Raw genomic sequence first — 27,800 nt, forward strand, 5'->3', positions numbered from 1 at the left:
AAACAATTTTTGATACCTAGCGTCCCCACCCGCCCGTATCAGAAAATCGAAAATTTGGAAAAAAAGTTCCAAAAAAATTCATAACTCGAAGAATTTTAGACCAAATGTTTATTTCTTGGTCGCAAATTAAAGAGGGATTAATGCTTCTTTTCATTGGACCAATAGGAATTTTCTAAAACAATTTTTAATAGCCAGCGTCCTCACCCGCCCGTATCAGAAAAACGAAAATTTGTAAAAAAAGTTTCAAAAAAATTCATAACTCGAAGAATTTTAGACCAAATGTTTATTTCTTGGTCGCAAATTAAAGAGGGATTAATTCTTCTTTTCATTGGACCAATAGGAATTTTCTGAAACAATTTTTGATAGCCAGCGTCCCCACCCGCCCGTATCAGAAAAACGAAAATTTGGAAAAAAAGTTCCAAAAAAATTCATAACTTGAACAATTTTAGACCAAATGTTTATTTCTTGGTTGCAAATTAAAGAGGGATTAATTCTTCTTTTCATTGGACCAATAGGAATTTTCTAAAACAATTTTTGATACCTAGCGTCCCCACCCGCCCGTATCAGAAAATCGAAAATTTGGAAAAAAAGTTCCAAAAAAATTCATAACTCGAAGAATTTTAGACCAAATGTTTATTTCTTGGTCGCAAATTAAAGAGGGATTAATGCTTCTTTTCATTGGACCAATAGGAATTTTCTAAAACAATTTTTAATAGCCAGCGTCCCCACCCGCCCGTATCAGAAAAACGAAAATTTGGAAAAATTTCAAAAAAAAATCATAACTCGAACAATTTTAGACCAAATTTTTATTTCTTGTTTACAAATTAAAGGGGGATTATTGCTCTTTAATAAAATGTGACTATTGCAATTTTTTTCTATAAACTGTATTAGCTATCGTACGTTGTATTTGCGTTGATTGAACCGTATAGGACCACTGCGCTACTATGTGTGTCGGCGCCTATGGATTCTTCTGATGGTTGGCGGCCGGCGGGTCGCTATTTTCACCGAGCCTGATAATTTTCAATAATTTTAGATTTTTTACCAAAGAGTCAAGACTATTAAATAAGTAAAGTATTTTCCAAGAGCACAAACATAATGAAGCTAAATCCAATAAAAGAGAGGAAAAAATGTTGAATTTTAAGAAATTCGGATTTTTGAATTTTTGATAATTTTCGATAGTTTTAGATTTTTTACCAAAGAGTCGAGACTATTAAATAAGTAAAGTATTTTCCAAGAGTCCATAAATAATGAAGCTAAATACTATCAAAGAGAAGAAAAACTGTTAAATTTTAAAAAAATCGGTTTTTCGAATTTTTAATAAATTTTGTTTATTTTTGATTTTTTACCCAAGGGGTGGAGACTATTAAATAAGTAAAGTGTTTTTAAAGAGCCTAAAAATATTGAAATTAGATTTAAAATTCCACTGGAATTTCGTAAAAAATTTGACCTGGAAATCATGGAAAAGGTATGGAATTTTTAATTCGGATTTCTGTAGGAATCCTGTAATAAGAACAATTAAATTTCTGGAATTTTTACCAAAGAGTCGAGACTATTAAATAAGTAAAGTATTTTCCAAGAGCACAAAAATAATGAAGCTATATACTATCAAAGAGAAGAAAAACTGTTAAATTTTTAAAAAATCGGTTTTTCGAATTTTTAATAAATTTTGATAATTTTTGATTTTTTACCCAAGGGGTGGAGACTATTAAATAAGTAAAGTGTTTTTAAAGAGCCTAAAAATATTGAAATTAGATTTAAAATTCCACTGGAATTTCGTAAAAAATTTGACCTGGAAATCATGGAAAAGGTATGAAATTTTTAATTCGGATTTCTGTAGGAATCCTGTAATAAGAACAATTAAATTTTGGAAGAATTAGAGTTATGCTTTTTTATTTTTAAAAATACATAAATTCCAAAAAGTTTTTTAATTAAAATTGTTAAAAAATTTAGCTCTTGTGGACAAATAAATAAGTATTTAACAAAGATTTTTCAATTTTTAAATAATTTAATTTAAAGTTTATGAAAAAAATATTCATCTTATAAAAAATTGTAATTAAATTTTTTTTCGAAATTTAGTTAAATTCCCGTAAATAATTTAAAAAGTTTGAATTAAATATTTAATTAGTTGGTAATTTTGTCAAATTTAGTTGAAATAAATTTTATATTTTAAACAATTTTATTTTATTACTTTCAAAAATTATTTTTAAATACAATCGTATTTTTGAAGAATTCTATCTAAAAATTTGGTAAATAATTGAATTTTAGAAAAATTAAGAATTTAAATTATTAACAGTATATGAAAAAACGTAAATATTTTTTTGTGGAAATAAGGAGAAAGGAAATTTTAAATCAAATTTTTTAAAATCGACTAAAAGGATTTTTTTTAGTCGTCAATTTTAATTTTTCAATAGCTACTTTTTGCTACTTTTATAAAAGTAACTATTGAGTGTGAAGCCTGTGATTTACAATTTATCAGAATGGAGACGATTTCATAGTTGAATTTTGACGGTGAACAAGGCGATAAAAACGATCAAAAATACACATTCATTGCTCTCTCTCATAAAAGAGAGAGAAAAGAGTACACAGAACATTAATTCGTTAAGGTGCAAGACTGTTGTAATAAATTAGTTGAAAAGTGTAACAAATTAGATCAAGTGATGTTGCTGGAAATACATCGCTTAGGCTGAAGTTGAAACAGTGTTCGCGATATTTCATGCGGTGAATCGTGCGGGGTAAGTTAAGTTACCTATGTGCGAGTCCCACTCACAGTCGCGTCTTGTATCTCCTCTGACCTCTCGTCGCCTTGGATCCCTTTAGTTTCTTTCAACTTTTTGCTTTTTCGTACTTGTCCTTTTTTTAGCTCAATTCCTCGCCCACGAGACCCTCTCTTGTGTCTTAGTTTTCTGCGTATAATACCGCGCGCGACGACCCGGTTTCCAGGAAGAGAAGAGAACGTCCGCTTCACTGATTAGATTATAGAAATCAATTCCCGTATGGTACCTCCATTCGCACATGCGAAAACTCTAGTCCTCCTTTTTTTCCTGCTTATATTTATTTATGTATTTTCTCCTCAAGCGATAAGAAATAAGAGCATTCCCTAAAATTACAAACTGGTTTAGGTGTTCATTGTTTTGCTTCTTAGATTTTTGTATACGGTTTTCTATTATTGAGTGAAATTCGAGCATAGGAGTTTTAATTGATCTAGTGCCCAAAACAATCATAGCATTAAAGTTTACGATGTTAAACCTGACGATTTTCGAAATAACATTTTGTAAAATTATCAGGTTTAACAATTTAATAAAATAAACTTTATTGGATAGAACATAAATTTATTTTCGTCCATGATCTCGTCTCGAGTTTAACAGCTATTAATATAGTTTTCAAACTTCGACCTTTCTGATTCTATTTCAACATTTTCTTTTTCCATCTGAAATTTATAACCAAATTTATTAAATTATATATTAATTTAACTGTAAAATTCCTGATTTGATTAAATAATACAGTCAAGTTAAATTACTGACCTTTTTGGAATTGTCATCTAACTTTGAAACTGATACAATAGTCGCATTTGATGCAAGTAAAATATCAATTTGTTCTATAATACCAGGAATAGACAATAGAGGTTCATTTCCTTCGTTTTCAGTTGTTTCTTCCGCAATTCCGGTAACGGGTCCCAGAAGAATCAAAAGTCCCGCGACTCCTTTTGATTGGAAAAGTTGCGTCAAATCAATTTCTCCTAACAAAGTATCGCCAATGCTTTCTCCAATATGGTTGCTTGTTAAAAAGACAACAAAATGGCGTAAATTAGGGCACATTTGCTTAGATTCTTCAAAGAGATGTTTGGTGAACAAGTACTTCGAATTGGAGGACCTTTCTGATGAATTGTCTAGGCGTTGAAGATCGAAAATTGCATCCACTGTACCAATTTCTTTAAGATGGGCATTCCCACTTTGATAATCCGTAAAGTCCAATCCTTCAAGAATTGTAATTACTACTCCACGTTTTCTCCATACATTTAATCTATGGTCTAGAAAAGCATTCGTATTGTTTGATTCGATAGCTATCAGAATATTTTCAGCACCTCTAGCAACTAACAATTCAATTAGATTTAGACCAAAGTAATTCAATCCATTCAGTATTAGATAAGATCCCTTGGTTCTACAGAAGAAGCGAGGTACTGCCGATGCTGTTTTTCCTTCATCATCCGGTTGTACTTTGACAATTATCTAAAAATAACGGATTACGATTAGTTCGAAACAAAAATGGAAAAAATGTTCTGGACCTATTTAACAAAAGGCGAAAAAGTTTAGAAAATAATAGTTACTTTGTGCGAAATATCCTTTGAAGCTCTGCCAATAAAAGCATCTTTTAACATTAGCCTAGAGTAAACGCGTTTTGGCAGTGGTTTTACAATTTGCGACGATATTCCCTCTTTCATCATTTCTGACAATTTTAGTTTTGTTTCTAGATCTAGTTTTATAATATTTTTCGGAATGACTGATGACATGGTAACATGCTTTCTAAAAAGCGACATACCTATTGAGGTATTACTCGATTTTTGTAAATTTCCAATGACAATGAATTTTGCACTTCTTCTCACATACAGAAACCACTCGTCTAGGTTACTTAAATTATCTTCATTGTATATAACTAGGTCAACTCCCTTTAGTTCAGTTTGTGTAAATATTTGATTTCTAAAACCTTTATTAATTTCAATAAAGTGGTTATCAAGAATATTTGGATAATATTGTTTCAGGAAATTTTTATCGTCATGACTATTATATCCAATGAATATTTTTGATTTAACATCTAATGCTAGATTAATTATTGCTTGTCCAATAGAACAAGCGCCGTCGTAAACAAAAACGGATTTATTAATATCTAGTTTGCCCTTTATCATCAAAGCCAAATATGCAGTTGCGTATGCTAAAGGTACAGTCACAGCATCTTCCAAGGACCAATTGTTAGGTATTTTCCAGGTTAAATCATTATCAGGTATTGTGTAATTTGCAAATGCATTGTTTGGAACAATTCCCATTACTCTACTTCCTTGTGCATTAATTCCAGAATATTCTTGACCAAATAATTTCATATCGAATCTATTTTTTCCATAGTCTTCTAATGATGTTTCACTCTCTGTAGGTAGAATATCATCTTCATTAACCGAAGAGTATTCGACCTTGACTTTGTTTTCAACCTTTGTTGGGAGTTCCTCAATCCAGGAAATTGAATTTAAATCTGAGGATTTTAGCTGCTCTGCTTTCCAATTAGACACTTGTTTAAGCTTAGAGTAAATTGGTGAATGTTTGTATGTGCCCAACATTGTATCAGGTAAAATTTCTTCAATAACAATATTCTGTCTCCAAGATTCGTTTAGAATAGATTCCAGAACAACTCCTTCCATTTGAACTCCTCCTGCGCTAATATTTCCCAATCCTCTATGCACTGTTACTGGTATTTCTGAAAATGTTAACAACAATTAATACTTAATTTTTTGTTTTTATTCAAACTGCAGTACCCACCATTGGTTTTTGTAGTTATTTCTTTATGTACCTTCGTATCAATAAAAATGTTTCTAATTTTAATTAGAACTTGTGCATTTTTCGTATCGTTTCCAAGGACAAACATCTGAATCATACCATCTAAAAATGTTGTCCAATTGTCTTGCCAAAATATATTTCCATTTCTACCATTGATTGATGATTTATGAATACTTCTAAACGGACCTGAATATTGCAAACCTCGCATTTGTAATTCAACATAAATTTCATTTTCACTTAGACCTTGATAAATTTTATCATCCTTATTAAATTGTATACGATTCTCTTCAGAGGTTACTTGCAATATTCCAGAGCATAGCAAATTTTCGTTATTTGTTACTTGAAAGTAACCGGAACCTGTTTGAACCATTGCTACTAAGTTCACACTTTTGTTGCTAGGTATTTCTACTTGTTGCTTATGAATTTGTACATTGTGATAAACTAGTGAGTATTCAGAATTCTTAAGTGACAATTTTAAAACACTCCATGCGAGTTTTAAGTACAGAGTTATTGGTATTACTATTTTGCCTTCAATCCTGGCGTGATTTAAAAATTTCCACTTCTCATCATTTAAATTTACTGTGAATTCTTTGTATCCTGCTTTTTCTTGATGCATTAAGTTGTTTGCGCTAGTCTTCCTGTTCTTAAACCAAATTTTGAATTAATGTTTGTATTGTAATTATAAATGTAAGTATTGCGAAGGTGGAAATTGTTACATAAATAATTTTAGGTTCTATTATTATGGATTTGTTTTGTAATTTATAATGGTTTTCAAGATTATTTATTGCTCACCAATTAACTGAGTGGTCCCATTGAATTAGGGGCGAAATTGATGGAGTTCCTCGTGATACAGGATAGCTTACTTTAGGATAAAGATTTGAGATTTTGATATTGCAACCAGTATTATACAGTTTACCTATTGCTTCAAAAAGAAATGAAACATTTTCTGGGTAATCTCTTTTGGTCAATGGTATATTGATAACGCTTTTGGGAAATGATCGTTTAACAATAGCTTGCATAAGACCCTGCGGGGCTATTTCGATAACAACTGCATTCGGTGAAATAGACTTTGCAGTTTCGGCAAAGAGAACAGGATTTAAAAGGTTATTTGTGTGATATTCTGCAGATGATAGATGAGCTCTTGCTGAATCCCATTCATCGCGCGGAACTGAACTGCTCACCCATCGATTACTTCTACGTTTGGGATTAGGGATTACCTCCTGAAGGTATTTTTTTAATTTTTCACCCGCTGGAGCAATGTACCGGCTGTGGTAGGCTATGTTACTGCATGCCACTTCTTTAGCAAAAATTTTCTTCTCCTTAAATAATTTAAAAATTTTTTTTATGATTTCGAAATATTGTTTTACTTAAAGATAAAAATTTAGAATTTATATTGATCTAACTTGTAATTGTTTTACGAAGGTTTTCATAGAATCTGCAGGACCACTGATAGTGGAACTGCTTGAACTGTTGTGGCACGCTACATCAATATCTGGTGGGCAGAGATTTTTTATTTCTTCGTAACCTAGACCAACTGCTGCCATAGAACCTCTTGGCATTTCCGTTTCTACTGATGCCAATCCTCTACTTAATGCAGCAAGAACCATTTGTTCTGCTGTAAAACACCCATCAGCGTAAGCACATCCTAATTCTCCCACTGAATGCCCAATTAAGAAATCGGGTTTCAGTCCCACTGAGTCTAAGACATCTACTAGACCAATCTAAATTAAATTATAAGTTGTTTTTATAGTTTGTTATTTCCAAACCATGTTTGCTTAGACGTTTTCTCAATCTAAAGATTTTGTACCTTATTCAATTCACTCAGATTACTGAAAGTGTTCATTACCTGAATAGCAGCAATTCCAACAAAAGAATGAACAATATTGTCAAAGATTTTTGGATCATTGTCTGTAATGATACGTACAATGTCGATACCGTGAGGCTTAAGAACTTTGTCGCATTTCTTTATGGCTTCTGCAAAAACTGGTATTTGTAAAAGAGCTTTGCCTGCGAAATTAAAAAATCTTTAGTTCATTATAACATTCTTAGTTTGATGGTAGTGTGCTAAATCTTACCCATTCCCACCCATTGAGAACCCATGCCAGAAAACATGTACCAAATTTCTCTCTTAACACCTGGGAAATTTTGAATATTTCTTGTTTTTATTGTCAGCAATCCACTTGAAGGCAATAATGTATAACCTCGATATAAGTGAGATGGAGTTTCAGTTTCAAATACATCGTACACAAGTTGAAGCATTTCTACATCCACAGGTCGACTTTCCAACTGTGAAAAATTAATTTCTTAAACAATGTTGCTAAGTTTGACAATTAACAATTTTAGGAAGTTGATGACATGGAGACATAAAAGCAAGTTTGTAATTACTCACATCGCTTAGGAGAAAGTTAACAGCTTTTTCCGTACATCCTGATACTGTGACTAATCTGGGCTGTCTATCGTCAGGTTTTCCGTTATTTTTCTTTTCGTTTTTGAATTTCTTCAATACAATGTTAGAACATACACCACCGAATGTAAAATTATTAATCACTGCATAGTCCCCATTCCAGGGAGTTGATTCCGTTACAACTTTGCATCTACCTTCTGTAAGAGCAGGGATTTTGTCAGATGGTGTTTTAAAATGAAGATTCGGTGGAATGTGCCCAGATTCCATTGCTGTTATAACCTTAATAATTCCATTAAGTGGATTCACAGCTAAACAACATCCAATATTTGATTTAATAGATCCAAGAAGAAGAGGCGAGTTTCTTTCCTCATTATAAACTTCATTAATAGCTCTTACTTCTTCAGCATCAATATCTTTTATGCCAGAACCATCAGCTTCGACATAAGAAATATCTCTACCAGAAAGATCACAATCTTTTAAGGTTTTTCTCATGAGATCTGTTTGAGAATCGTGTGTAGGATAAAAAAGAAGCTTATCATTAATAGCTTTTGCAAAGGAACATTCAACATTTTTTACTTCTGCATAAATACGTTTAGCATCACGAGCTTTTTGAAGGAATAGAACTACAGTTCCTTCGCTGCGAGTATAACCATTAGCTTCATTGTCGAATGATTTTGTGATTCCATCAGGGGATAAAAGTCCTGAAATTTGTATTAAAACTTTTTAGTATAGGACTTCCCTTTAAGTAAATAAGCATTTGTAACAATTATAAGTTAGGAATTGCTTGTACCTAGTAAAAATAATTGTAGTGACATTTGTGGATGTAAAATAACATTACTGGCCCCTATAATGGCATTTTCGGCACGTCCAGATTTTAATGCCATGACTCCTTCCTGCAAGGCAGTAGCACTCGCACAACAATTTGTATCAAGATTAACACTTGGTCCAGTAAGGCCGAGAAAAAACGAAATTCTGTTTGCCAACATAGCATGACTGGTTCCTATTATGCCGTATCCATTTAGCTAGAATATAAATTATTTCCTCTGACAAATAATTTAATTAAAATCTTAATTAAAAAATGTTATAACTTAGAATTTTAGTTTAGAATTTTGAATTAATTTAAATTATAGAAAAAGATAAACTTTTAGTTTGTGACCAAATCAATGAATTATCATACCAAAAGTTTTTCGTAAAAAGTTGCATTTTCTGATTCTGAAAAACTGCTTCCAGTAATTACAGCCGAATTACTTCCTTTCAAACTTTTTGGATTAATACCAGCATCCGCGATTGCTTCGTAGGCAATTTCAGTTATTATTCTTATCATAGGATCCATACTATTTATCATTTTGCCATGAACTCCAAAAAATACGCGATCGTATTTGTTAATATTTTTCATCGTACCAATACGCTCAGGAATTTGAGGATGTTCTGTAAAATATTTTTATTTACTAGTAGTAATTAATTGTTAGTGTGTATTTATCTTTTGTCCTCTTTTAGTGTATAAAATCAACGTGTAGTTGTGTTCGAATTACTTGCGACATTATTTTAAAAGAGAAAGAGTTTTTTTTAATCAAGACATACGTCTTTCTGTTTAATATAATTATAGAACTAAATTTTTTATTTAATTTATACCAAAGTCCCATCGATTTTTGGAGTCACTAACACAGTCTATTTTGTTGAAAAGATTATTCTGCAATTCGTTAATATTATCACTGTTAGGAAATCTTCCAGCTATACCGGATATCACTATTTCCTCTCCTGTTAATGTTGATTCCATTTTTTATTTATTTTTCTTTTATTATATAGACAAAAAATTTGTTTACAATATTTATTTAGTTGTAAGTTGCTGTTTCAAATTTGTTGAAGAATGTTTTTTGTGCGTATACGCCCGATATGATCGATATATTTAAAACACACTTCTTTTTATGTTCTTGATTTTTATTATTCGTTTTGCAATTACTTGCTACCGATTCTGAGGTCAGTTGCATTTAAATAAATTAAAATTGTTTAGTTATATGATTAGTGCCTTCAATAATTTACTTTTAAAATCTGCATTGCCAGGAGTTCAAAGTTTAATTACATACTTGGGTTCATTACTAAAAAAAGCTTGATTATTCAAAAAACATTGTCTACTGATTGAGACTTTTAATTGTTTTGAAATATTATTTAATTATGGATATTGTAGATTTTACTTATCTGAAATTTCTAAAAATAAAATGGTGTAACTAGGGTTTTTCCAAAAATTAATTGTTACATTCAGGTTTACTCATTTTTAAAAAATTGTATTTATATATTTATCGGATTTTGCTGCACAATAGAAAAATCTTTTTAAGGTGTTAAATTCTAAAATTATTATTTATTTTTCAAATAATTTCTGTCTTGCAAATGCTCTAAAATTGTTCTGATAACAATTAATTTTGAAAAATGTGTATAGTAATCATAACATTAATTTAAGTGCTGAAATCTTCAGGACGTTAAAGATTGACCTCCTGTAATGTAATTTTCGAATTTCGATCTTTCTGATTCTTCATAAGCAATATTTGTATTTTGCCGCTGAAATTTCAAATCAGGTTTATAAAATATTATGTTAATTTTTATATTGTTAAAGAATAAAATGCAGCTAATTTAAATCTCACCTTCTTAAGACTGGCTTCTGAAGGATTAGGGGTAATAGATATAATGGCCCCGTTTGATCCAAGCAAATTATCCATTTGTTTTATAATAATAGTGTTAGTCAACAAAGGCACATTCTTCTCATTTTCACTTGTGCTCTCCACAATTCCAAAAACTGGTCCTAGTAGAATCAATAATCCAACTTTTTCTTTTGATTTTGGTTGGAAAATTTTCGTCAAATCTATTTCTCTTAACAAAATGTCATCAATACTTTCACTGATATCGATACACGTTGAAAAGACAACAAAATGTCGTAAATTAGGGTACATTAGCTTAGATTCGTCAAAGAGGTTCTTGGTAAATAAATATTTCATATTAGAACATGTTCTTAATGAATTGTCAAGCCGCTGAAGATCAAAAATTGCATCTACTGAGCCCAGTTTCTTAACTTCTTCAAGAAGAGTATTTCCATTTTGGTAATGCGTAAAGTCTAATTCTTGATGAACTATAACATTTACTCCACTTTCTCTCCACATTTTTAGTCTATGTTCTACAACAGCATTCGTGTTTTTTGTTTCGTTAGCTATAAAAATATTTTTAGCACCTCTGAGAACTAAAAATTCAATTAGATCTAGACCAAAGTAATTCAATCCATGAAGTATTAAATAACATCCCTTTGTTCTACAGAAGAAGCGCGGTGCTGTTTTTCCTCCATCAACCGGTTGTAGTTTGAAAATTATCTAAAAAACGAGTTATCATTATTTCAAATAAAAGCGTGAAAAGTTTCTTTTGTACAAAAAAGCGAAAGACTTATAGTTACTTTGTAACGTACATCCTCTGAAGCTGTATCGATAAAATCATTTTTTAACATTTTTCCAGAGTAAACACGTTTCGGCAGAGGTTTCACAATTTGAGACGATATTCCTCTAACCATCATGTTTGATAATTTCTTTTTCGTTTCAAGATCATAGTTTAATATTTTTTTGGGAATGACTGACAGCATAGTAACATTCTCATTAAACGGTAGCATACCTATCGAATTAAGATGTGAACCTTGTAAATTTCCAATGACAACGATTCTTCCACAACTTTTTACTAAAATGAAATAGTCTTCTAGATTATTCAAATCATCGTTATTGTATATCACTAAATTTATATCTCTGGTTTTTGTTAAAAAGAATAATTGATTTTTAAAATTTTTTGTTGATTGTATAAAGTGATTATCGGAAATCTTTGGGTACACTTTTTTTAGAAAATTTTTGTCGTCATCACTATTACATCCAACAAATAATACCGAATTCATATCTAATGCTAGTTTAATTATAGCTTGACCAATGGAACAAGCGCCATTATAGATGAAAACTGATTCGTTGTTTTTTAATTTTCCCTTTATAATCAAAGCCAAATAAGCAGTTGTGTGAGCGAGAGGTACAGTCACAGCGTCTTCCAAGGTCCAATTGTCCGGTATTATCCATGTAAAGTGATTATCAGGTGTAATGTAATTTGAAACTGCGTTATTTCTTACAATTCCCATTAGTCTATTTCCTTCGCAATTAATTCCAGAATATTCTTGACCGAATGAATTTATTCCGAGACCATTTCTTCCAGAGTCTTCTAACGATGTTTTCGTGTTTATTAAAAGATTATCTTCTGCATTAACCGAAGAGTATTCAACTTTTACTTTGTTTTCATCTTTTGTTGGGGGTGTCTCAATCCAGGAAATGGAATTTAGATCAAAAGATTTCATCTGCCCTGCTTGATAATTAGATACTTGATGAAGATTACAGGAAAGAGGAATATGTTCGAATGTTCCCAAAACTCTACCCGGTAAAATTTCTTTAATAATAATTTTTGGTTCCGAAGAATCATTTAGAATAGTTTCAAGAACGACACCTTTCATATGTACCCCTCCTGCGCAAATATTTCCAAGTCTTTTTTGAACTGTTATTGGTATTTCTGAAAATGCTTACAACAATTAGTTTTCTGTTTTCTAGCAAATGTTATAGATCGTTAATAATTCCAACTACGTACCTTTCGATTTATTAGTAATTTCTTTATGCAGTTTCATATCAATAAAGATTTTTCTAATTTTAATTGGAACCTGTGCCTTTCTCGTGTCGTTTCCAAAGACATACATCTGAATCATTCCGTCTAAAAATGTTGTCCAATTGTCCTTCCAAACTAAACATCCAGTGGTACTATTGATTGATGATTTACTGATTAATCTAAAGGGACCTGAATATTGCAAACCTCGCATTTCTAGTTCAGCATAAATTTCATTTTCACTTAGATCATGAGAAACTGTGTTATCCTGATGACTTTGTACGTAGTCTTGCTCAGTTGTTACTTCCAAAATTCCAGTGCAAAGTAAGATGTTGTTATTTAATACTTGAAAGTAACCAGAGCCTAAAAGAAGTAATATGTTATATATCAACCAATTGTGTCATTAAATAAATAATCATCTACCTTTTTGAACCATTGTTACTAATTCAATATTTCCATCGACTGGAATTTCTACTAGCTGTTCATGAATTATTACATTTCTGTAAACTATTGAGAATTCAGAACTGTTTTGAAATCCCTTTACAATATCCCATGCAGTATTTAAGTAAAGACTTATTGGTATAACAGGTATGCCTTGAATTTTGGCATGGTTTAGAAATTTCCAATTATCATCATTTAAATTCACTAGGAAGTTCATCTGTCCCTTTCTAAATTTTGGCTTTCGTTTTTGAACGTTAGTGCCTCTATTTGTACATGAGAATGACGATATATAATTATTACGTATTGTCTAATTAATTTTGATAACGTTTAAATTGGTAATTTATTATTTAAGAAAACCTTTATAAAATTTTCTTTATTTCGTTGATATGTTTAGTGGTTCAATGTTAAGGGTGAAATTAAAAATCAAATAATTAATTCTTACAATGTATTTGGCTGGTCCCATTGAATTAGCGAAGAAAGAGATGGTGTTCCCCGCGATACTGGATATTCGACCTTAGGATAAAGATTCGAAACTTTTAAAATACAGCCAGCGTTGTAAATATTCCCTAAAGCACCAAGAAGAAATGACACATTGTCTGGATGATTTCGTTTAGCTAAGGGTACAACAATAACATCGTCTGGTAATGATTTTCTGACGATTGCTTGAAGAAGACCATGTGGGGCTATTTCAATAACAACTGCGTTTGGTGAAATGCATTTTAATGTTTCGGCAAACAGAACGGAATTTAGAAAGTTATTTGTATGATATTCTGCAGATGATAGACGAGCCCTGGCTGAATTCCATTCGTCGCGTGGTACTGAACTGCTCAACCAAAGGTTAGACCTAGGTTTAGGATTAGGAATTACATCCTGAAGGTATTTTTTTAATTTTTCACCCGCTGGAGCAATGTACCGACTGTGGTAGGCTATGTTACTGCATGCTACTTCTTTAGCAAAAATGTTCTTCTCCTTAAAAAAATTATTAATTTTTTTATGATTTCGAAATATTGTTATACTTTAAGATAAAATTTAGAATTCAAATTTGTCTTACTTGTAATTGTTTTACGAAAGCATTCATAGATTTTTCAGGACCACTGATAGTGGAACTGCTTGAACTGTTGTGGCACGCTACATCAATATCTGGTGGGCAGAGATTTTTTATTTCTTCGTAACCTAAACCAACTGCTGCCATAGAACCTCTTGGCATTTCCGTTTCTACTGATGCCAATCCTCTACTTAATGCAGCAAGAACCATTTGTTCTGCTGTAAAACACCCATCAGCGTAAGCACATCCTAATTCTCCCACTGAATGCCCAATTAAGAAATCGGGTTTCAGTCCCACTGAGTCTAAGACATCTACTAGACCAATCTAAAATAAATTATTAGTTGTTTTCATTGCTTGTTATTTCCAAACCATATTTGCTTAAACGTTTTCTCAGTCTTAAGATTTTTTATCTTATTCAATTCACTCAGATTACTAAAAGTGTTTATTACCTGAATAGCAGCAATTCCAACAAATGAATTTACAATGTTGTCAAAAGTTTTTGGATCTTCTTCTGAAATTATCCGCTGTATATCAATACCTCTCGGTTTTAAGACACGATCGCATTTTTCTATAGCTTTTGCAAAAACTGGTATTTGTAATAAAGCTACTCCTAAAAAATTAAAACTTTTTACATTAAGATTACATTCTTTGTTCATAGCTTCGCAATTAGATAAGATGTAGTTTGCCAAATTTTACCCATTCCTGCCCATTGAGAGCCCATGCCAGAAAACATGTACCAAATCTCTTTCTTTTCACCGGAACAATTTTGAATTTTTCTTGTCTTGTTTGTTAGCAATTCTCTGGGTGGCAATATCGTATAACCTCGATATAAGTGGGCTGGAGTTTCAGTTTCGAATACATCGTACATAAGCTGAAGAATTTCTACGTCCACAGGTCGGCTTTCCAGCTTCACAAATAAATTGATTTTTTAAAACAATGTTCAAATATAGGGATAAACGAAAGCAAGTTTGTATATACCCACATCGCTTAGAAGAAAGTCAACAGCATGTTCTGTGCATCCTGATGCTATGACTAGCCTTGGAAGACTGTCGTCAGGTTTCCCTCTATTCTTCTTTTCCTTTTTGAAATCTTTCAATATAATATTGCTACATACCCCGCTTAATGCTAGATTATTAACGACTGCATAATCTCCAGTCCATGGTGTTAATTCCGTTACAACTTTGCATCTACCTTCTTTAAGAGCAGGGATTTTGTCAGAAGGTGTTTTAAAATGAAGGTTAGGTGGAATATATCCCGACTCCATAGCTGTTATAACCTTAATAATTCCATTAAGTGGATTAACAGCTGAACAAGAGCCAATGTTAGATTTGATAGATCCAATAGTAAGTGGTGATTTACGCCCCTCATTGTAAACCTGGTCGATTGCTCTTACTTCTTCAGCGTCAACATCCTTTATTCCTGAACCGTCTGCTTCGACGTATGAAATATCTTTACCAGAAAGGCCACACTCTTTCAAGGTTCTTTTCATGAGGTCCACTTGAGAATCACAGTTTGGGTATAGAAGAGACTGATCAATACTGTTACTTGCAAAACCAGTGAGGACATTTTTCACTTCCGCATAAATGCGCTTTGCGTCACGAGCTTTTTGTAGAAAATACACTACAATCGCTTCGCTGCGTGTGTAACCGTCAGCTTCATTATCGAATGTTTTTGTTATGCCATCGGGTGATAAAAGTCCTGAAATATGTTTCAATAGCGAAAATGAAATTTAAAAATCCGTTGAAAACCATTCTTTGTGAGACAAACTAATTTTCATATAATGCTATTTGAATATAGAACTTTTTCTCGTTTTAAAATTATAGTTTTTAAAACTGCAAATACCTAACAAAGATAATTGTAGGGATGTTTCTGGATGTAAAATAATATTACTGGAAGCGACAATAGCGTTTTCTGCACGTCCAGTTTTAATTGCCATGAAACCTTCCTGCAATGCTGTGGCACCTCCACAGCAATTAGAATCAACATTAACACTTGGTCCAGTAAGACCGAAAAAAAACGATGTTCGATTTGCCAGAAATGCGCGAACAATTCCTTGTATACCGTATTCATTTTTCTGAAAGATAAATTTGTTATTTGACAAATTTCACATTTTACTTTGAATCAAATTAACCTTTGGATAATATTCTATTGAAATAATATATATGAACATTTTTTAATTCGCAAGTTATAAATTTTCGTACTGAATGATTGTCGCAAAAGATTGTTTTTTCTGATTCCGAAAAACTACTGCCACTAAATACTGCCGTTTTACTTCCTTTTAAATTTCTTGGATTAATTCCAGCATCGGTAATAGCTTCGTAGGAAGTAGCTATTATTAATTTTACCATAGGATCTAAACAATCAACCAGCTTTCCGTGAATTCCAAAAAACACACGATCGAAATTGTGAATATTTTTTATTGTACCAATACAATGTGGAACATTATGCTGATCTGCAGAGTTATTATTATTTATTATTAATATTAATTTAATTGCATATTTTAATTATCTCTCATTACATAGATCCTCTTGAATTAACATACATGAGCTTGAACTAATTTACTTTATTTTAGAACAAAATTTGTTATTCTTAGTCAGCTAACGTCTTTCTTAGAAAACTATTAACTAATTATTCAAAATTCATACCACTGTCCCAACGCATGTTGCAGTCACCAACACAATCTATTTTATTTAAAAGATTGTTTTGCAGTTCGTTAAAATTATCACTGTTTGGAAATCTTCCACCTATACCAGATATTACTATCTCATCTCCCGATATTGTTGATTCCATTTTTTATTGTTATTAGGTAAGTAGTATTTCTGTTTAAAATGCTTTTCGAATTGAAAGTTGTAATTTTAATTTGTCCAATAACTTTCTTTTGGTTTCTCTTAATCGTCCGATATTAACGATATATTTAAATAGAACGTCTTTTTATACTCTGGATCAGAGGTTACTGGCTTTAAAATTAAATGCATTACTTTCTGAGGGCAAATATATTAAAATACATTAAAATTTTTTTAATTATCTGATTTCAAAATTAAAATTGACAAGAGATCAAAGTTTAATTAGATACTTTAAGACTCATATTTCAAAAATAAAGAAATTTAATGTCTTCAAAATACATTGAACTTCATTATTACTACTTATACTTGTTAATTGTAAATAATTTCTTAATTCAAGAAATGTAATGTATTTTTCGAATTTCGACCTTTCTGATTCTTCAGTGTCAATATTTTCTTTTTCAAACTAAACAAACAATCCACCAAGAATATTTATTTTCTTTAAAAATCTTACGTCTTTTTTATTTAAAATTAAATATTTAAAAGTATACGTCCGATATGAATGATGCATTTATAATTAACATCTTTCTATTTTCGTGATTTAGGATTATTGAATTTTTAATCTTTATTAGTCATTCTTGAAAATCAGTTTTTTATTTAAAGCACATTAAAGTTTCACCTTGTTAACATTTTATAATTGTTTTGATAACGTCTTACGTCTTTTTTTAGAAAACTATTCATTAACTAATTATTAACAATTCCTACCGCAGTCCCATAGTATGTTGCAGTCATCAACACAGTCTATTTTATTTAAAAGATTGTTTTGCAGCTCGTTAAAATTTTGGAAATCTTCCACTTATACCGGATATTGCTATTTCATCTTCCGTCATTGATTCCATTTTTTATTTTTATTAGGTAAATAGAAATTCTATTTGAAATCCTTCTTTACTTGCAAGTAATTATTTCAATTTTTTAAAAACTTATTCTTTTCTTTTACATGTACGTCCGATATGAACAATGTACTTAAAATAAACGTCTTTTTTTATTCGATAATAAAGATTACTCAATTTGAAATTAAATGCTATATTTCGTGAGGTCAATTGTATTGAATAAATTAAAATTTTTTACTTATATAATTACTGTTTTTGATATTTCACTTTTTAAATTTGTATTGACAGGAAAAAAGAATCTTAAAATGAAAATTAATTTTTTTCGTTCTATTTATTTTCGCTCCAACTAAGCTGCTTTGTTTTTTAGTTACAATTTCTTTTTGTTAACATTTTGTGCAATTATAATTTTTATTTGATCGACAATTTGAAATAAAACTAGTTACTCATAAAGTAGGTAGTGTAATGGGGCTTATGATGGACATTTATTTTATGTAATTTTAGTCACTTTTAAAATATTATATGTGACCTGGTCTATGAAAAGGGACCTTACGTGTCAAAAAATTATTTTTTACTTTTTTGTTGATTCGGATAGGGTTTGAAACGCTCTTTAAGATGGTGAAAACCAAAAAGTCATAAGTTGATTATAAGTTTTTAAAAAAAAATTTTAAAGTCAAAAGAAACAAGAGTAAAAATACGAAAAAACTGATTTTCTGTTATTATACAAATTAAAATAACGAAAACGATAATTTTTTATTATTTAGAAAAGTTGACAGTTTCTTTGACAACTGTCAACAGTTAAAATTCAAATTTGATATCATATTCGTAATCAGCGACCTCAAAAACCTTATTACGGTCTTTTTTACAAAAAACGATTATTTTTTAGAGAAGTTGACAGCTGGCAACTGTCAAATTGTCAATTTAACATCATATTCGTAATCAGCGGCCTCGAAAACCCTTACAAACATGTGTCACTTATTTAATACTTATTGTTGCTAGTTAGAAAACTTAGATTATTTTTTCTATGTTTGGGGAGTTTGTTATTAATTTATATAAACAATTGTTAAAAAAAAATTTTCATTACTTATATGTTTTTTATTTTGATACTGTGATTCACGGTGAAGAAAATAAGCTTAACTTGATTAAAAAATATTAATATTTAAAAAAATTACAAGGGTTTTTCTAAGTTAAACTTTAACTGCTGTTTTCTCGAAAACTTGTTTTCGCACGTAAGGTCCCTTTTCACTGTCCAAGTCACATATGGTTAGATTTTTCGAAATTTTAAATATTATTACAATATAATTGTTTTGACAATTAGTATTAATTTTCAAAAATGTATACAATGATCTTAATCTTAATGTTTTATTTTCAATTTTGATGCCTTCAAAATGATGATACACTTCCTTTAATGTAATTTTCGAATTTTGACCTTTCTGATTCTTCACTGGCAATATTATTTTTCTCTAACTGAAAATGAAAAATAGAATTATCAAACTGTAATTTAATAATTAGATTTTTAAAGAATACAGTCAAGCGAAATCAGTTATCACCTTTTTCTGCTCGATTGCTAAAGGTTTATAGGACATAGCAACAATAGATGCGTTTGATCTAATTAAAGTATCTATTTGGTCTATGATAATGGAATTAGTTAAGATGGGTACATTCTTTTCATTTGTGCTTTCTGTAATTCCACATACTGGTCCGAGGAAAATTAAAAGTCCCTTGATTTCTTTTGATTTTTGTTGGAAAATTTTGGTTAAATCAATTTCTCGTAATAAAATGTCGTCAATTCTTTCTTTGATATGGATGCATGATGATAAGACAACAAAATGGCGTAATTTAGGGCACATTTGCTTAGATTCTTTAAACAGATGTTTGGTGAATAAATATTTCGAGTTAGAGGACCTTCTTGATAAATTGTTAAGGCGCTGAAGGTCGAAAATTGCATCTACTGTGCCAAGTGTGCCAGCTTCTTCAAGAAGACTGTTTACATTTTGACTGTGCGTAGAGTCTAATTCTTCACGAATTGTGATTTTTATTCCACTTTCTCTCCATATTTTTAGTCTATGTTCTACAACAGCATTCGTGTTTTTTGTTTCGTTAGCTATAAAAATATTTTTAGCACCTCTGAGAACTAAAAATTCAATTAGATCTAGACCAAAGTAATTCAATCCTTCCAGTATCAAATACGATCCCTTGGTTCTACAGAAGAAGCGAGGTACTGCCGATGCTGTTTTTCCTCCATCATCCGGTTGTACTTTGACAATATTCTGAAAACAACCGATTATGATTAATTTAGAATATGAATAAGAAATACTTTATGGACTTATTCTACAAAAAAGCGAAAAAATTAAATAATTGTTACCTTATGAAAGACATCCATTAAGGAACCGGCAATGAAAGCATTCTTTAACATTTCTCTAGAGTAAATACGTTTTGGCAATGGCTTTACAATCTGAGTCGATATTCCTCGTTGCAGCATTTCCGACAATTTTTGTTTTGTTTCCTGCGTTTGGTTTATTACCTTTCTGGGAATGATTGAAAACAGACTAATACTATTATTAAATTGTAGCATACCTATTGAAGTATAATATGATTCTTGGAAATTTCCAATCACAACAATTCTTTCAAATTCTTTTACGCACGACAAACAATCCTCTAGATTATTTATATCATCTGAATTGTATATTATTAAGTTTATTTTTTTGTCTTCTGTTTGTACAAGCAATTGATTTCTAAAATCTTTTGTTAATTGGATAAAGTGGTTATCGGGAATACTTGGATATACTTCTTTCAGGAAATTTCTCTCGGCATTACTATTGTGTCCAACAAAAACTTTTGATGTAATATCAAATGCCAGATTAATTAAAGCTTGCCCAATAGAACAGGCACCATCGTAGATAAAAATTAATTCATTGCTTTTTAATTCTCCTTGTATCATCAGAGCCAAATATGCTGTTGAGTATGCTAGAGGTACAGTCGCAGCATCTTCTAAAGACCAATCCTCAGGTATTTTCCAAGTAAAATCAATATCAGGTGTTGTGTAATTTGAAATTCCATTATTTGCAACGATTCCCATTACTCTATTTCCTTGTGAATTAATTCCAGAGTATTCTTGACCAAACGACTTCATTTCGTATGTGCTCCTAGTGCTTTCTAATGATGTCTTAGAATTTGCCAACAGAATATCTGTTCGATTAACCGAAGAGTATTCGATTTTGATTTTATTTTCAAGATTTGATGCGAGTTCCTCTACCCAGGAAATTGAATTTAAATCTAATGATTTTAGCTGATCTGCTCGCCAATTTGATACTTGTTGTTGAAGATTAAAAGATAGTGGAAAATGTTCGAATGTTCCCAAAACTTTACCAGGCAAAATCTCTTCAGTAACAATATTCTTTCTCCAAGACTCATTTAGAATATATTCAAAAACGACTCCTTCCATTTGAATTCCTCCTGCTCTAATACTTCCTAATATTCTATCAACTGTTACTGGTATTTCTGAAAATGTAACAAACAATTAATACTTAAGCTTCTTTATACTTAAATGTTCTTTATTCAGAGTGTAGTCCTCACCATTTGTCTTCTTAGTAATTTCTTCATGTAGTTTTGTGTTAATAGAAATGTTTCTAATTTTAATTAGAACTTGTGCCTTTCTTGTATCGTTTCCAAGAACATACATTTGAATCATTCCATCTAAAAATGTTGTCCAGTTGTCTTGCCAAACTATATTTCCATTTCTACCATTGATTGATGATTTACAAATACTTCTAAACGGACCTGAATATTGTAAACCTCGCATTGTTAATTCATCATAAATTTGATTTTCACTTAGACCTAGATAACTTTTGTCTTCTTTATTACTTTGTGTAGAGTTTGGCTCAGTGGCTACTTGCAATATTCCAGAGCAAAGTAAAATATTGTTATTTGTTACTTCGAAGTAACCAGAACCTAAAAGAAGTAGTAAGTTGATGCTAAGTTTGATGTTTATAAAAATTAATTTTTACGTTGAATGAATGTTTAGATAAAAAGTTTTGTTTTTTTTAAATAAATTAATCATCTACCTTTTTGAACCATTGTTAATAACTCAATACTTTCATCAAATGGTATTTCAACTAACTGTTCATGAATTTTTACATTCTTGTATATTACTCCGAATTCAGAAGTATTTTGAAAACTCTTTATAATATCCCAAGCAGTATTTAAGTAAAGACTTATTGGAATCACAATTTTGCTATCAATCCTGGAGTGATTTAAAAATCTCCATTTATCATCATTTAAATTCACTACAAAGTTCATGTGTCCCTCATTAATTTTAGTCCTTTGACTTCCACCTTTAGTTCTCCTGAAATAATATTTTAATAATACTTTTTATTATATTTTGTTTACATTGTTTGCGCTTCAATGTCAATGCTCGAATTATAAGTAGTCAAAATATTTAAAGTTTGCTTACTTACAATTCAGTTGATCGGTCCCATTCAATTAGGGAAGAAATTGATGGTGTTCCTCGTGATACCGGATACTTGACATTAGGATAAAGACTTGACACTTTGATAATATAGCCAGCATTGTAAATATTTCCTAAAGCAGCAAAAAGGAATGATGCATTGTCTGGATGATTTCTTTTAGTTAAGGGCACATTAATAACAGTGTCTGGTAATGATTTTCTGACGATGGCCTGCAGAAGACCGTGTGGCGCTATTTCAATTACTACTGCATACGATGGAATGCATTTTGCAGCTTCAGCAAACAGGACGGAATTTAATAGGTTGTTTGTATGATATTCTGCAGATGATAGACGAGCCCTGGCTGAATTCCATTCGTCGCGTGGTACTGAACTGCTCACCCAACGATTACTTCTAGGTTTGGGATTAGGTATTACCTCCCGAAGGTATTTTTTTAATTTTTCACCCGCTGGAGCAATGTATCGACTGTGGTAGGCTATGTTACTGCAGGCTACTTCTTTGGCAAAGATTTTCTTCTCCTTGGAAAAGATTTCAAATTTATTTATTATGACTTGAAAATATTGTTTTATTCCAAGATATTAAATTTAGAATTTAATCTTATCTCACTTGTAATTGCGTAACGAAAGTTTTCACAGATTCTTCAGGTCCACTGATAGTGCAACTGTCTGCACTATTACGACAAGCTACATCAATATCTGGTGGGCAGAGATTTTTTATTTCTTCGTAACCTAGACCAACTGCTGCCATAGAACCTCTTGGCATTTCCGTTTCTACTGATGCCAATCCTCTGCTTAATGCAGCAAGAACCATTTGTTCTGCTGTAAAACATCCATCAGCATAAGCACATCCTAACTCTCCCACTGAATGCCCAATTAAGAAATCTGGTTTCAGTCCAACTGAGTCTAAGACATCTACCAAACCAATCTGAAATTGATGTATAGATAGTTATTCTTTTGACAATAACAAATTTTTACATTAGAAAAATGAACTGCCAAAATCTAATTCTAATGTCAATTTTTACGTTAATTCAGAATAATACACTATTAATTCTATAAATTAATTTTGTAAGATTATAAATTTTTCTTAAATCTTCTCTTCTAAATTTTCACTTACCTGAATAGCAGCAATTCCAACAAATGAATTTACAATGTTGTCAAACATTTTTGGATCCTTTGCTGTAATGATGTGCTTTATGTCAATACCTCTCGGTTTTAAGACACGATCGCATTTTTCTATAGCTTTCGCAAAAACTGGTATTTGTAATAAAGCTTCTCCTAAAAAATTAAAAGTTTTTACATTTTTTAAATTCTTTGTTCGAAGCTTCACAATTATATTAAATGTAGTGTGCGAAATCTTACCCATTCCTACCCATTGAGAACCCATGCCAGAAAACATGTACCAAATTTCTTTTCTTTCACCTTGAAAGTGTTGAATTTTTCTCGTTTTGTTTGTTACCAATCCATTAGGAGGCAATAATGTATAACCTCGATATAAGTGAGCAGGAGTTTCAGTTTCAAATACATCGTACATAAGTTGAAGCATTTCTACGTCCACAGGTCGGCTTTCCAGCTTTGCAAATAAATTAATTTTTAAGACAATGTTTAAAGATAGGAATAAACAAAAGCAAGTTTTTATATACCCACATCGCTTAGAAGAAGGTCAACAGCTTGTTCTGTGCATCCTGATGCTATGACTATTCTTGGAAGAGTGTCGTTAGGTTGTCCTTTATTTATCTTTTCCTTTTTGAAATCTTTCAATATAATATTGCTGCATACACCGCTAAATGCTAGACTATTAACGACTGCATAATCTCCAGTCCATGGTGTTAATTCCGTTACAACTTTGCATCTACCTTCTTTAAGAGCAGGGATTTTGTCAGAAGGTGTTTTAAAATGAAGGTTAGGTGGAATATATCCCGACTCCATAGCTGTTATAACCTTAATAATTCCATTAAGTGGATTAACAGCTGAACAAGAGCCAATGTTAGATTTGATAGATCCAATAGTAAGTGGTGATTTACGCCCCTCATTGTAAACCTGGTCGATTGCTCTTACTTCTTCAGCGTCAACATCCTTTATTCCTGAACCGTCTGCTTCGACGTATGAAATATCTTTACCAGAAAGGCCACACTCTTTCAAGGTTCTTTTCATGAGGTCCACTTGAGAATCACAGTTTGGGTATAGAAGAGACTGATCAATACTGTTACTTGCAAAACCAGTGAGGACATTTTTCACTTCCGCATAAATGCGCTTTGCGTCACGAGCTTTTTGTAGAAAATACACTACAATCGCTTCGCTGCGTGTGTAACCGTCAGCTTCATTATCGAATGTTTTTGTTATGCCATCGGGTGATAAAAGTCCTGAAATATGTTTCAATAGCGAAAATGAAATTTAAAAATCCGTTGAAAACCATTCTTTGTGAGACAAACTAATTTTCATATAATGCTATTTGAATATAGAACTTTTTCTCGTTTTAAAATTATAGTTTTTAAAACTGCAAATACCTAACAAAGATAATTGTAGGGATGTTTCTGGATGTAAAATAATATTACTGGAAGCGACAATAGCGTTTTCTGCACGTCCAGTTTTAATTGCCATGAAACCTTCCTGCAATGCTGTGGCACCTCCACAGCAATTAGAATCAACATTAACACTTGGTCCAGTAAGACCGAAAAAAAACGATGTTCGATTTGCCAGAAATGCGCGAACAATTCCTTGTATACCGTATTCATTTTTCTGAAAGATAAATTTGTTATTTGACAAATTTCACATTTTACTTTGAATCAAATTAACCTTTGGATAATATTCTATTGAAATAATATATATGAACATTTTTTAATTCGCAAGTTATAAATTTTCGTACTGAATGATTGTCGCAAAAGATTGTTTTTTCTGATTCCGAAAAACTACTGCCACTAAATACTGCCGTTTTACTTCCTTTTAAATTTCTTGGATTAATTCCAGCATCGGTAATAGCTTCGTAGGAAGTAGCTATTATTAATTTTACCATAGGATCTAAACAATCAACCAGCTTTCCGTGAATTCCAAAAAACACACGATCGAAATTGTGAATATTTTTTATTGTACCAATACAATGTGGAACATTATGCTGATCTGCAGAGTTATTATTATTTATTATTAATATTAATTTAATTGCATATTTTAATTATCTCTCATTACATAGATCCTCTTGAATTAACATACATGAGCTTGAACTAATTTACTTTATTTTAGAACAAAATTTGTTATTCTTAGTCAGCTAACGTCTTTCTTAGAAAACTATTAACTAATTATTCAAAATTCATACCACTGTCCCAACGCATGTTGCAGTCACCAACACAATCTATTTTATTTAAAAGATTGTTTTGCAGTTCGTTAAAATTATCACTGTTTGGAAATCTTCCACCTATACCAGATATTACTATCTCATCTCCCGATATTGTTGATTCCATTTTTTATTGTTATTAGGTAAGTAGTATTTCTGTTTAAAATGCTTTTCGAATTGAAAGTTGTAATTTTAATTTGTCCAATAACTTTCTTTTGGTTTCTCTTAATCGTCCGATATTAACGATATATTTAAATAGAACGTCTTTTTATACTCTGGATCAGAGGTTACTGGCTTTAAAATTAAATGCATTACTTTCTGAGGGCAAATATATTAAAATACATTAAAATTTTTTTAATTATCTGATTTCAAAATTAAAATTGACAAGAGATCAAAGTTTAATTAGATACTTTAAGACTCATATTTCAAAAATAAAGAAATTTAATGTCTTCAAAATACATTGAACTTCATTATTACAACTTATACTTGTTAATTGTAAATAATTTCTTAATTCAAGAAATGTAATGTATTTTTCGAATTTCGACCTTTCTGATTCTTCAGTGTCAATATTTTCTTTTTCAAACTAAACAAACAATCCACCAAGAATATTTATTTTCTTTAAAAATCTTACGTCTTTTTATTTAAAATTAAATATTTAAAAGTATACGTCCGATATGAATGATGCATTTATAATTAACATCTTTCTATTTTCGTGATTTAGGATTATTGAATTTTTAATCTTTATTAGTCATTCTTGAAAATCAGTTTTTTATTTAAAGCACATTAAAGTTTCACCTTGTTAACATTTTATAATTGTTTTGATAACGTCTTACGTCTTTTTTTAGAAAACTATTCATTAACTAATTATTAACAATTCCTACCGCAGTCCCATAGTATGTTGCAGTCATCAACACAGTCTATTTTATTTAAAAGATTGTTTTGCAGCTCGTTAAAATTTTGGAAATCTTCCACTTATACCGGATATTGCTATTTCATCTTCCGTCATTGATTCCATTTTTTATTTTTATTAGGTAAATAGAAATTCTATTTGAAATCCTTCTTTACTTGCAAGTAATTATTTCAATTTTTTAAAAACTTATTCTTTTCTTTTACATGTACGTCCGATATGAACAATGTACTTAAAATAAACGTCTTTTTTTATTCGATAATAAAGATTACTCAATTTGAAATTAAATGCTATATTTCGTGAGGTCAATTGTATTGAATAAATTAAAATTTTTTACTTATATAATTACTGTTTTTGATATTTCACTTTTTAAATTTGTATTGACAGGAAAAAAGAATCTTAAAATGAAAATTAATTTTTTTCGTTCTATTTATTTTCGCTCCAACTAAGCTGCTTTGTTTTTTAGTTACAATTTCTTTTTGTTAACATTTTGTGCAATTATAATTTTTATTTGATCGACAATTTGAAATAAAACTAGTTACTCATAAAGTAGGTAGTGTAATGGGGCTTATGATGGACATTTATTTTATGTAATTTTAGTCACTTTTAAAATATTATATGTGACCTGGTCTATGAAAAGGGACCTTACGTGTCAAAAAATTATTTTTTACTTTTTTGTTGATTCGGATAGGGTTTGAAACGCTCTTTAAGATGGTGAAAACCAAAAAGTCATAAGTTGATTATAAGTTTTTAAAAAAAAATTTTAAAGTCAAAAGAAACAAGAGTAAAAATACGAAAAAACTGATTTTCTGTTATTATACAAATTAAAATAACGAAAACGATAATTTTTTATTATTTAGAAAAGTTGACAGTTTCTTTGACAACTGTCAACAGTTAAAATTCAAATTTGATATCATATTCGTAATCAGCGACCTCAAAAACCTTATTACGGTCTTTTTTACAAAAAACGATTATTTTTTAGAGAAGTTGACAGCTGGCAACTGTCAAATTGTCAATTTAACATCATATTCGTAATCAGCGGCCTCGAAAACCCTTACAAACATGTGTCACTTATTTAATACTTATTGTTGCTAGTTAGAAAACTTAGATTATTTTTTCTATGTTTGGGGAGTTTGTTATTAATTTATATAAACAATTGTTAAAAAAAAATTTTCATTACTTATATGTTTTTTATTTTGATACTGTGATTCACGGTGAAGAAAATAAGCTTAACTTGATTAAAAAATATTAATATTTAAAAAAATTACAAGGGTTTTTCTAAGTTAAACTTTAACTGCTGTTTTCTCGAAAACTTGTTTTCGCACGTAAGGTCCCTTTTCACTGTCCAAG

At 30.7% G+C, this 27,800-nt stretch overlaps 3 protein-coding genes across 3 annotated transcripts; all 3 read right to left on the minus strand.

Annotated features, from left to right (window-relative positions):
- Positions 1–2,395: 2,395 nt before the first annotated feature.
- On the minus strand, positions 2,396–9,721 carry LOC122502741 (fatty acid synthase-like). Its single transcript, XM_043612934.1, has 12 exons — positions 9,577–9,721; positions 9,122–9,372; positions 8,735–8,966; positions 7,930–8,645; positions 7,616–7,826; positions 7,387–7,547; positions 6,944–7,261; positions 6,333–6,859; positions 5,487–6,178; positions 4,325–5,445; positions 3,522–4,226; positions 2,396–3,427 (listed from the first exon to the last, which is right to left on the minus strand). The coding sequence occupies exons 1-12, from the start codon at positions 9,719–9,721 to the stop codon at positions 3,359–3,361; spliced, it is 5,148 nt and encodes a 1,715-aa protein (XP_043468869.1). The 3' UTR covers positions 2,396–3,358.
- A 525-nt stretch (positions 9,722–10,246) lies between these two features.
- LOC122502747 (fatty acid synthase-like) lies at positions 10,247–17,064 on the minus strand. The gene is made up of 13 exons (XM_043612945.1): positions 16,732–17,064; positions 16,288–16,538; positions 15,929–16,160; positions 15,069–15,784; positions 14,783–14,993; positions 14,536–14,696; positions 14,093–14,410; positions 13,484–14,010; positions 13,024–13,304; positions 12,589–12,963; positions 11,378–12,513; positions 10,581–11,297; positions 10,247–10,497 (listed from the first exon to the last, which is right to left on the minus strand). The coding sequence occupies exons 1-13, from the start codon at positions 16,874–16,876 to the stop codon at positions 10,411–10,413; spliced, it is 5,157 nt and encodes a 1,718-aa protein (XP_043468880.1). The 5' UTR covers positions 16,877–17,064; the 3' UTR covers positions 10,247–10,410.
- Positions 17,065–19,007: 1,943 nt separating this feature from the next.
- On the minus strand, positions 19,008–25,670 carry LOC122502758 (fatty acid synthase-like). The gene is made up of 13 exons (XM_043612956.1): positions 25,526–25,670; positions 25,082–25,332; positions 24,723–24,954; positions 23,863–24,578; positions 23,578–23,788; positions 23,333–23,493; positions 22,826–23,143; positions 22,211–22,737; positions 21,818–22,098; positions 21,330–21,704; positions 20,119–21,254; positions 19,304–20,023; positions 19,008–19,220 (listed from the first exon to the last, which is right to left on the minus strand). Exons 1-13 carry the CDS (start codon positions 25,668–25,670, stop codon positions 19,137–19,139), a joined length of 5,157 nt encoding a protein of 1,718 aa, XP_043468891.1. The 3' UTR covers positions 19,008–19,136.
- Positions 25,671–27,800: the final 2,130 nt, after the last annotated feature.

This window comes from Leptopilina heterotoma, unplaced genomic scaffold (genome assembly GCF_015476425.1).
Source record: "Leptopilina heterotoma isolate Lh14 unplaced genomic scaffold, ASM1547642v1 Lhet_108, whole genome shotgun sequence".
Lineage (NCBI taxonomy): Eukaryota > Metazoa > Arthropoda > Insecta > Hymenoptera > Figitidae > Leptopilina > Leptopilina heterotoma.